Source organism: Scyliorhinus canicula, chromosome 3 (genome assembly GCF_902713615.1).
Source record: "Scyliorhinus canicula chromosome 3, sScyCan1.1, whole genome shotgun sequence".
Lineage (NCBI taxonomy): Eukaryota > Metazoa > Chordata > Chondrichthyes > Carcharhiniformes > Scyliorhinidae > Scyliorhinus > Scyliorhinus canicula.
This window is the reverse complement of record NC_052148.1, coordinates 257,147,185-257,159,137: the sequence shown is the minus strand read 5'-3', so window position 1 is coordinate 257,159,137 and position 11,953 is coordinate 257,147,185. Positions and strand designations below refer to the sequence as shown.

The 11,953-nt window shown below is 43.7% G+C and overlaps 1 protein-coding gene across 5 annotated transcripts in view; it reads right to left on the bottom strand.

Moving 5' to 3' along the window:
* The window catches only part of hgsnat (heparan-alpha-glucosaminide N-acetyltransferase), a 61,248-nt gene that overhangs the window by 29,040 nt on the left and 20,255 nt on the right, over nucleotides 1-11,953 (bottom strand). For all 5 annotated transcript variants that reach the window (XM_038792643.1, XM_038792640.1, XM_038792641.1 and 2 more), the window contains 5 exons: nucleotides 11,309-11,424; nucleotides 9,452-9,588; nucleotides 6,449-6,576; nucleotides 5,964-6,033; nucleotides 2,842-2,911 (listed from right to left, as the gene is read on the bottom strand). In XM_038792643.1, coding sequence (XP_038648571.1) covers nucleotides 2,842-2,911; nucleotides 5,964-6,033; nucleotides 6,449-6,576; nucleotides 9,452-9,588; nucleotides 11,309-11,424 — 521 coding nt within the window. The remainder of the gene's footprint in view (nucleotides 1-2,841; nucleotides 2,912-5,963; nucleotides 6,034-6,448; nucleotides 6,577-9,451; nucleotides 9,589-11,308; nucleotides 11,425-11,953) is intronic.

Genomic DNA, 11,953 nt, shown 5'->3' with positions numbered 1-11,953 from the left:
TGGGGGAGAACTGAACTGAACAATTCTGGGAGACTTAGGAGCAGTCACTTTGAAGGAATTGGGAATATGGGTCCGGTGGGTGTTGGAGGGTGATGTGGCAAGGCTGGACAAGAAACATGGTCCATACAGGGTGAAATTAACAGGGTAGAGCTGGAAGGGTAGAATGGTAGGACAGCTATTTAGGGCAAGAGGGGTTCAGTATGAATACAGGAGAGAAGTTAAGTTGAATGTTAGCAGTTACGAAGGCAGGAAGCATCTAGGGAAATATTGAAGATAAGGGCTGGGGCAAGGGATGTGGGTCAAAGCCGGGCACGGTGATCAAGGTGTTTCGGGATTATTATAAGGAGCTGTACAGGGTGGACCCGGGTGTGAAGAGGGGGACATGGGACGGTTCTTAGGTGAACTGGTGTTTCCACAGCTAGAGGAAGAGAACAGGCTGGCGCTAGAGGAGCCCCTGGGGATGAGAATGAAGTCAGGGAAGGCGCTAGGGCTCGATGGCTACCCAGCGGAATTTTATAAGGAGTTCACGACAGAGCTGGCACCACATCTCTTGGGGGCATTTAATGAGGCTTTGGTGAAGGGGGAGCTGCCGGAGACGATAATGCAGGCAATGATTACATTAATACCACACGTTGGAGTGTGGGTTTTTTTGGTCCATATCACTGTTAAATACAGATGTGAAGGTGCTGGCTAAGTTGGCAGCAGGAAGGATGGAAGATCGTGACATTATGGAGGACCAAACAGGCTTCGTAAAGAGCAGGCAACTTTCTAGTAATACAAAAGGAGGCTGTTAAATGTGATTGTGACCCCGTCAGGAGCTCAGGTACCGGAGGTAGTGGTGATAATCGATGCAGAGAAGGCATTTGACCAGGTGGAGTGGCAGCACCAGTTTAATGTCCTGGGAAGGTTTGGATTTTGGCTGAAGTTTGTGGCTTGGGTGCACCTGTTTTATGTGGCACCGAGGGCAAGTGTGCTGATCAATGACATGGGTTCACGGAACTTTGAACTACACAGGGGAACAAGGCAGGGGTGGCCACTGTCACCGCTGCTGTTTGCACTTTCTATAGAGCCTCTGGCAATGGCTCTTAGGGGGTCCGCGGAGCGGCAAGGGATTACGAGGGGACGAAGGGAGCATCGGGTGTTGTTCTATGCCGACAAAGTACTATTATATGTTTTGTGTAGTTAAACGTAGGGAAAAGCGAAGTGATCCCGGTGTTCCTGTCCCAGACACACCCGATCTTAATACCGAAGGCTTTCTTTCGAAAACTGGACACAATTATTTTGGACTTTATATACGAGCAGGGAAGATGCCACGGGTCAAGAGAGCCCTGTTACATGGGCAGCACGGTGGCGTAGTGAGTAGCATTGCTGTCTCACGGCACCGAGGACCCAGGTTCAATTCCAGCTCTGGGTCACTGCCCGTGTGGAGTTTGCATTCTCCCAGTGTTTCGCCCCCACAATCCAAAGATGTGCAGGGTAGGTGGATTGGCCATGCTAAATTGCCCCTTAATTGGAAAAAAATGAATTGGGTACTCTAAATTTATGTTTTTAAAAAAAAAAAGAGAGGACCCTGTTACAGAGGCAGCAGGGAAGGTTGGCGTTGCCGAACCTGCTACATTATTAATGGGCAGCAAACATGGAGAAGGTGAGGTGGCGGTGGGAAGGAGAGGGGGCAGAATGGGTTAGGAAGGAGGAGGAATCCTGCTTAAGAACTACAGTTATGGCGACGTTGCCAATGGCACCAAGCAGATACTCGGAGAGCCCAGTGATGCAGTCTATGGTGAAGATCTGGAACCAGCTGAGGAGGCACTTTAGGATAGAGGGGATGTCGGTGTTAACAACATTGTGTGAAAACCATGGTGGAGCTGGTTACGGTGAGGGATGTGTGTTTGGAAGAAGAGTTTGACAGCAGATGTATTGAAGGAGAGGGTAGAGCTCCCTAGAGGAAGGGAGTTTAGGTGCCTGCAGGTAAGGGACATTGCACGGAAGGTTTGGAAAGAGAGTTCGCCAGGTGGCCAAGTAACACCCTGCTGGAATGACTGTTGCTTCCGGATGTGATAAATTGGGGAGCATGGAGTGAGGCACTACGAAGGGTAAACGCAATCTCCTTGTGTGCAAGGATGAGCCTGATACAGTTCAAGGTTGTACACAGGGTACATATGACGCAGGCAAGAATGAGTGGGTTCTTTCTGGAGGTGGCAGACGAGTGTGAAGTGTGGGGGGGGGGGGGGCAGCAAGCCACACACTTGTTCTGGGGCTGTGAAAAGCTGTAGAGATTCTGGGCGGGAGTGTTCGCAGAACTAGCAAAGATAGTGGGGGAGGAGTTGGAGCCAGACCCTTTAGTGGCGATAGTTGGGATATCGGAGAAGCCGGAGCTGATGGAGGGGAGGAAGGCCGATGTTGTGGCCTTTGCCTCTCTGATTGCCCAGTGACCAATTTTATTAGTGTGGCGGTCAGCAACTGCATTGAGGGTAGCGGCCTGGCTGGGAGACTTATATGACTTTCTTTGGCTGGAAAAGATCAAACACGAGTTAAGGGGTTCAGCGGAGGGTTGAGGCAAGGTGGGGGATGCTCATGACCGTGTTTGAGGGAGGGGTAGGGCGATAAAAGGGGGGAAATTTGTACAAACTGTATAGGTGTGTGTGTTGGGAAGTTTGTTTCCCAAATTGTTTGTGTTGTAACTTTTCATAAACGTTTGGAATAAAATACTGAAAAAAAGATTCCTAGGTCTCTCATCTGCATCCTCAGCTGCTCTAACAGAATCTGTGGAGTACACTTTGCCCATTTTCCCTCTCTACGCACACTTGCAAACAATTAAATCCGAGGCTGTTCACTACTTACCGAATTGATTAATCGTTCCATCTCAACACGATTTGAAAGACGGGACATCAGGTTTCTAACAAAGTGATGTCTGGGGAGAGAGAAATAAGCCATAAATTAGACTTCCCTACCCCTTTTGCTTAAAGCTGAGTGATGAATTTCCCCACATTTGACTGTGAAGAATATCAAGCCATTTGGCTGCCATCTCATGGTGAGCCCCTGTTCTACATTCATCCAACATTCACAAACACAATTAGAGAAATCATAACACAAGAACAGGTTGCTCGCCCGATCATTGATGGTGCTCAATCTTTTAGACAAATATCAAAACAGGAGTAGGCCATTTTTCTCCTCGAGCCTCTATTCAATTAGAGCAAAACCGATCTACAATTTAACTCTGCCATTGCCCCATATTCCTCAATACCTTAGGATAACAAACATGCATCAATCTCAGTTTTAAGGTTAACAATTACTCTATCAATCGCTGGTTGCAGAAGAGTGCTTCAAACATCTACCATCCTTTGCATGAAGAAGGGTTTCCTAACTTCTCCCCCCACAAGGTCTGGCACAGATATTTTGGCTTTTGCAATTAAACATTAGTTCTTGATCAACTTGCAGGAAATAGGGTAGATTGAGAGAAGCCCTATGTTCCTCACAACAACTTAAACTTTGCTCAAATTATCCCGTAACCGTCTAAATTTCAGGGATTACAGCCCTAGTTTAATCGCTCCTTGTAATTTAAAACTTGAAAGTCCAGGTATCATTCTAGTAAATCAACACAGAACGTCCTCCAAAGTCAACATATCCTTCCTACGGTGTGCTACCCATACTGCTCACAGTATCCCAGGGACAACACAGTGGGAAGCACCCACTATTAGGGACCCAGGTTAATTCCCCCCTTGGGTGACTTGTGTGGAGTTTGCACATTCTCCGTGTCTGCGTGGGTTTCCTCCGGTTTCCTCCCACAGTCCGAAGATCTGCAGGTTAGGAGGATTGGCCATGCCAAGTTGCCCCTTAGTGTCCAATGATGTGCAGGTTAGATGGGGTTACAGGGGTAGGGTGGGGGAAGTGGGCCTAGATAGGGTGCTCTTTCAAAAGGTCTGTACAGACTTGATGGGCCGAATGGCCTCCTTCTGCACTGTAGGAATTTATGACGTGGTCTAAGTAAGCCTTTGCACAGGGTTACAAGTGGTGCTTCCGCTATGTCTCTAGATATGGAGGCCAGCATTCCATTACTGTTCACTACAAATGTTCATTTGAATGGTCTGTTCAACCCCTTCACCACAAGTGACCTCCACTGTGTCTAGCTTTTCACCATTTTTTTTTTTTCCAGAAAATATTTCATTAAAACATTTATAATTTTAACTATTTTAAACATCAAATTTCAACAAAAACAGAAACACAATAAGCTTTTCACCATTTAGAACACAACCTGCTGCCTCCTTTTCAGGTCCAAAGTGCATGGCCTCAAATTGCTGACACGGACACTCATCCCACAGTTTTGCCTATTTACTTAACCCATCAGTTACTCTTTGTAATTGTGCGCTTCTATCTACACTGCTTAAAATATAGCCCATCTTTGTCTCACAAGAACAGCCCCCTTTCCTTAAACGCCAAACACCTAACATTCCAAAATGATTGTACAGTCTCAGTTTCAATCACCAACACCTGTAGCGCATTGCACAACCACCGTCCTGCTCCATGTTATAAACGTAAACAATTAATCCTATACCTACATGCTCTTCTTCCAAACCCCTTGCTCACTGGACACAATCTACTGCCTCATCCCCTTATAATTTTAAGCAACGGTATAAAGTCATCCTAAAATCTCCTCCTTGGTTCTCAACAATGCCAGTCCTAATTCAACAGAGATGTTTGGATATTGAGCAGGAGCTGAAACTCTGGACAGCGTTAAGACTGGGAAGAGTGAATTGTGGAGGAAGGTTTTAGGTCCCAGGTTAAGAGGCTCGATTTGGGGCAGCATGGTGGTGCAGTGAATAGCACTGCTGCCTCACGGTGCCACGGTCCCAGGTTCGATCCGGGCTCTGGATCACGGTCTGTGTGGAGTTTGCACATTCTCCTCGTGTCTGCGTGGGCTTCGCCCCCACAACCCAAAAGATGTGCAGGATAGATGGATCGCCCATGCTAAATTGCCCCTTAATTGGAAAAACAATGAATTGGGTACTCTAAATTTTAAAAAGAAAAAGAAAGAGTCTCGATTATGAGGAAAATCTGAGAAATTGGAGCTACTCCATTAGGTCAAATGGAGCTCCAGCAGAGGATCCAAAATTATGGAATTTAGACAAGGTTGATCAAGAAGAATCGCACTTACTTAGCTGGTAACAGGGGCAAAAATCTAACAACCAAAAAGTAAGCACATCACATCAGGATACAGAATGGAGTTTGGAAACAGTAAAGGAAGTAGAATTCATAGAGCTTTTGAAAGTTTACTAGGGATAGCAAAAATGAGAGTATAGAAAAGGATCTAAACAAAACGATGTGTCAGGCTGAAAGATCGCCTTCTGGGCTGCAAATCGGAGGGTTGTGTAACTTTGTCCTCTCTGGGGCCAGCAATGCTAAATTGCCCTTAGTATCCAAAATTGCCCTTAGTGTTGGGTGGGGTTACTGGGTTATGGGGATATGGGGATAGGGGGGGGGGGGGAGGTGTGGGCTTGGGTAGGGTGCTCTTTTAAAGAGCCGGTGCATACTCGATGGGCCGAATGGCCTCCGTCTGCACTGTAAATTCTATGATTCTATTTTTTTTTTATAAATGTAGAATACCCAATACTTTTTTCCAATTAAGGGGCAATTTAGAGTGGCCAATCTACCTATCCTGCACATCTTTGGGTTGTGGGGGTGAAACCCACGCAGACATGGGGAGAATGTGCAAACTCCACACGGACGGTGTCCCAGGGCCGGGATTCGAACCCGGGTCCTCAGCGCCGTAGGCAGCAATGCTAACCACTGTGCCACCGTGCTGCCCCAATTCTATGATTGCCAATTGTGGACAGAAAGCTGATGTCAGCAGCAGAGGGCAGACCACGGGCTCACCTGCAGCCTATCCTACCCATATGGCTCCATCAATGAGTGCTGACAATTACATTTCCATACATTTAATAACTCCTTTAAATTATAGCACTCACCCCAGTATTAACCGTGCTAAAGACGTCAAAATGGCCAATCCACCAAAGGCAAGAAACGCATATAAAATAGCTGCAGAAAAAGGATGCAAGATTTTATTTTTATTTTGAGGCAGCAAGGCATCGAGTACAACTTTCAAACAGAAAAGGGAGGAATTAAATTAACCCAGAAAACAGACAAGTTAAATTGCTAATTGCTTACTGAATACAAAACCACAGCCAGTGCATCAACCCACCCTTCAACCACAACATTATTAGTTTGAGGCACAATCTAGGTATGGCTTGATTTGAAAAAAAAAAAAAATGTATTCAATTTCCTCACGGCAAGTAGAAACACTTTGTTGTGTCTCTCACGATAGAATTCCATCTCTCTCCCAGGGCAGTAATAAAAAAGGTTATTGCTCTTTTTCCACTCCCTAGAAGAAGGAACATTACCCGCTTGACTCGGAACAGGACAAAATGTGGCAGCATTTCACAAGTGTACATACGAAGGTTGTTGTTAATGGCTTCATGGTCAATGATGATTTTACAGTTGACTGGTCCACTTGCGTTACTCAGGTTGGCCTTTGCCACCCATAGGGAATAATGTCCAAGCTCACCAAAGCTTTCATGAACCCTGCAAGAGAAGCACACAAAACCTACAGCAATGAGAATTGTAAACAATTTTCTTTTAGTCACTCCTCTCTAATAAGCTGCAAATTTCCATTCATATCAGGCTTGTATCTCTTGTTACGAGGACGTGATCTGTTATACATTTTTCTTTATTCTTTCATGGGGATATGGGTGTCACTGACAAGGTCAGCATTTGTTGCCCATGCCCAAGAGGTGACTTGCTAGGACACTTCAGAGGGCAGTTTAAGAATCAACCACATTGCTGAGGGTCTGGAGTCACGTGTAGGCCAGACTGAGTAAAGATGGCAGATTTCAGGACATTAGTGAACCAGATGGGTTTTTTTTTTTGCAACAAGCGACGATAGTCTCTGGCCACCATCTCCCCACAAGTGGTGTATTATCACTCATTTTACAAAAAAAAGTTGGTCCTCCACTCATTTTACAAAAAAAAAAAGTTGGTCCTGTCTTTCCTATTTTGTCACCCTCAATTTCAAAATATTTGTTTTGTGATGAGTTTGGTTGGTCGTCATTATTGAGGGGATGCAGTTTACACGCATCAGCTTAGAATAGCCAGACTTATTCTGTCAGAGAGATAGTCAGGTCAAATATCAGACAAAGAGAACATGCTGTAAATACCCAGCCCAGCTGGCAGAATCTGTGGAGACAAAGAATACGTTTAGGTTCCATCTCTCCTCAAAAGGCATGCCTCGCATCCTAGGAACCAATCTAATGAACCTTTGTAAATCCTCTCAAAGGCAAATATGTCCTCCCTGAGGCAAGGTAATCAAAACTGTACTACGTACTCACCAAACCCATACATGGTTGTGGCAAGACGTCCTTACTCATTCTCCAACCCCTTACAACAGAGGGCAACATATCATTTTGCCTTCCTAATTGTTTGCTGCACCTGCATGTTAACATTGTGATTCACGTACAAGGATACACAAATTCTCCTGCCTACCAATATTTACTAGTCACCGCTTTTAAAATATATTCAGCTTCGAGTATTCCTACGAACTAAGTAATTATTTAATATTTCCCCACATTTATTTGCACACAGTAAACTCACACAAACAGCAACCTGTTTTTGTAATGTTAATGGAGGAATAAATAACAGCCAGGACACCAGAGGTGCTCTAGAAGCAATACTAATTTAGTTCCAAAATAGTGTCCTAAAAAAGGTAAGGTTAAGGGGGATACGTGGGTTTGAGTAGGGTGATCAATGCTCGGCACAACATAGAGGGCCGAAGGGCCTGTTCTGTGCTGTACTGTTCTATAGCCTGCTGCCTAGCTAATTTCTCGGTAGATTGTTCTGGGAAACAGTCCTGAATGCATTTCATAAGTTACTTTTGCCAATCAGGTTTAAATTTAAGATTTAACAATAAATACAATTATTAAAGTTCAATACATTACTTTTGTACATGCTCCTTTAATTTCCTCTGTCCAACACCACAATTGATGTTAAGATTGATGCTAAAAACTATTCCTACTAATATTTTCTGAACCGTAGCAATTCATAACTACATCCGTACGGATTCTACATCCTGACTTTCCGGGCTAACATTCTTTTTTCTTATTGCCTTTATCGGACTCTTAACCTTTTTTGCCTTTCTTTTCTAAAAGTCACATATCCTGGAATATTTAGTTTGCAACCTTAAGTCACCGTGCTACAGCGACTTAATAATTGTCATTAAAATCAAACCCATTTGTGTCCATTAATTTATCTATTTTTTCAAGATTACATTGTGCATGAAAATATAGCACCTTTCATGTTAAGTTGTTACTATTTCCCCCCATATGGCCTTAGTTGCTGCCGTATGACCACCAGCAAACTCTGACCCTCGCTTGGACAATCTGCATGATTTTACACAAATCATTCCACAGCCTTGACTTTTCTCTTCGGACTGAAATTCACCCAAATCCTTCATTCCCCCTAACCGAAGCCCTTTCCAAAACATTAGTTATTCAATCTGCCAAGACTGCGATCCCAATCCAGTACAAGAGTCCTTCCCAACAATTTCTCAAATACTCAGGCCAGTCACCTACGAATTAGTGATCTCCACCTCCCGCACCCACTCTTTTAGGGGCTGATTTAGCTCACTCGGCTAAATCGCTGGCTTTTAAAGCAGACCAAGCAGGCCAGCAGCACGGTTCGATTCCCGTACTAGCCTTCCCGGACAGGCGCCGGAATGTGGCGACTAGGGGCTTTTCACAGTAACTTCATTGAAGTCTACTCGTGACAATAAGCGATTTTCATTTTTTTCATTTTCATTTTAGACACACATTTAAGCGCCCCAGTTTTAAAAATTTGTTCTCCATCTGATCAAACTCCCTCAATCAGCAAAATCTCATTCCTAACTCTATCTATAGCATTGGTTTCTACGTGGGTCACAGACATCCACTTTCTCCAGCTAAAGGGAGATGCCCCTAAACCGGACTCTGGCTTTCCAAACTCCTGGCCACAGCTGCAGAGAACAGCGTCTACCCCTTGGCTACAGTAACACACTACATTCTTTCTCACATCAGATTCCTATACCATGGACCACTTGCCCACCCTCCCTGCAACCTTTATTCTCAACCACACTGGCAACAAGTACCATGCACCTATTGGACAATGCCAAATGCTGAGGCTCCTTTACAAATGCGTCTGTGGGTCCTCTACCTACCCAAGTCGCAGTCACATTCTCTCGTCCCTCATTAATAAATCTAAATCCAAAGCAGTGTGACTGCTTTCAGTGAAAATATCCATTCCCCATCTCTGCTGCATTACAGTCAGAGACAGAGAGACACAGAGGATCAGCATGGGTAGTGGAGACTTTTTTAAAAATTGAACGGGCTTGGGACTGCAGTAGAAACAGTAAAGAGATGTATTCACTAACCTGCACACCTCTTGTCTATCAACACTACTGTTCACTTGTAACGTGACTGGATGCTTAGTGTCAATGGCAAAGGTTGAGTTTCTCGGGTGCCCTACACGTTCTTGTGCAGGCACATTTCCAAGCTCCTGATACAGACACTGAGAAAATTGAATACACAATGAAAGGGTTACATAAAAGTGAACAGGAAATACAGTACACGTCAACTTATTTAGTTTTACAGTGTTTTAAAACCAGTGTACAGAGCTAGTAAATGGATGGACAAAACAAAAACTCAAAACTCATCCCAACTGGAAATTCTCAGTGACTGAGACACAAGAAGCAACCAAACCAGCACAAAACATAATGCACGGACAAGTTGTGCCCAAAATCACTTGCGTTTTGAGTTTCCCCTGGTTTTTAAATTAGTTTTAAGACTCAAATCACCGGAATCAGGCTTCACCCACAAAACTGGCCATGCCCCCAGATCGAAACCGCATGGTGACTGGCCTGAGTATTCGAGAAACTGTTGGGAAGGAGTCTTATACTGGATTGGGATCGCAGTCTTGGCAGATTGAATAACTAATGTTTAAGAAAGGGCTTTAGTTAGGGGGAAATGAAGGATTTGGATAAATTTCAGTCTGAAGAGAAAAGTCAAGGCAGTGGAGTAATTTGTGTAAAATCATGCAGACTGTCTCAGCGAGGGTCAGAGTTTGCTGGTGGTAATATGGCAGGACCCAAGGCAACTAAGGGGGAAATAATAAAACCTTAAGGTGCTATATTAAAGGTGCTATATTTTCATGCACAATGTAATCGTTAAAAAAAAAAGATAAATTAATGGACAGCTGAGCCCATTTGGGAATGCACTTCAAACTGCACTAGGCACATTTTCAAAACTTTAATTTATAAGTATTCACAATAGAAAGAGATGTCATTCAGCCAAGCAGGTCCAGCCAGTGTTTAAGCTCCACCCGAGTCTCCTCCTCCTCCCCCCCCCCCCCCCCCCCCCCCCCCCCCCCCCCCAACTAGCCCCCTCCCGCCCCCATTTTCATCTAACCTCATCAACACATCCTTCTACTTTCACAGTAACTTCATTGCTGTGTTAATGTTAATGTAAGCCTACTTGTTACACTAATAAAGTTTATTGTATTATTCCTTTCTCTCTCTGAAAAAGTCTTTATATGAAATATATATATATTTTACTCAATCCGACTGGTTTACACCAGTGAAGTTATTCAATGGTCCAGTATAGCCTTTTAAATCATTTTCAGCAGGTTAAATCATTTTCAGCAGGTTGAAATCAGTCAGAGGGATGGATTCCCTCATTAAAATGCTTATTTTTGCTGAAACAAAAACCCATTCAGCTGCATTAATAAAAGTGAAGCAGGTTAGTGCTCTAACTGTATCAAGGAATACTTTGTGGAACAAGAACAAACAATTTTATTACGCTGCCTAATTGTGTGAGATCATTGAAGATTTTCTTATTTTTGCAATTACGTAATTAAATGCATAAATGTTAGGAGAAAATTCAAATAAATTCTGGTTCCAACATCAAGAGTGAGAATGCAACATAATATAATATACGCATACATATATAATATATATATTGTACGGATTAAAAAGTTGTCTTAACACAGCGTTGATCAGTAAAGTATGTGGGACTTTCCTTCCACAAATCAACCTGTACTGACACTGGATACAGAAAACATGGTTTAAATTTCCCAATTGGTACTTTCCAACTTTTGCCCAGTTGCAACTGCTCCAGGCCATTCCACCAAAGATATCCCTTTCTAGGCACCAGAGGGTAATACAGTAGTGACAAGCCCAAATGCAATAATTGACAGGGCACCTCTTGGTTGACCTGCGCTATTTCACACCCACCTGGTAACAGTGATCAGACAGCCAGGAGACCACCAGGCTTTCGTGAAGCAGCTCATTACAAACTCTTAAAAGTGCTTGGTCCATCTCAAGTTTGCGAGGCCTTCTTTCGGGCAATTCTGTTGTTAAATGAAAAAGAAAAACTCAAATACTTTTTTTTTTTTTTAATTTAAAAACAACTCCTCTCAGCCCGAGTAGAACCATTACATTTGTCTCTTTTCTCCTGGCAAGGTTTTGATAGACACGCTTCTACTTAATTAAAAGTTCTTGGGATACATTGAATGGTTCAGATTTAAAATATAGAGAACGAACAGTACATTTTCACTTTTTTGCTCTCTTGGTGGTTATCACAAAAGCGTAACGGTGCAAATGTACCATTTTAACTGATAAAATGCCAGGGTTAACCACTCCCTGACAACAGGCTGGTGAGGTTATGGAGTGTAAGTTGCACCTCGGCCACTACCCACAGTTCATGTTCCAGCCCATTTACAACTGTGACCAATGTAATTGTTTTGCAGGTACCGAGGCAGAGACAGGAACACGATCACTCACTCAGATTTCCCCTAGCATGTTGGTCATGTATGCACAATAAGCAGCATTAATTACAGGTTGGCTTAAACAAGCATTGTGGAACAAAATGCTGACTAG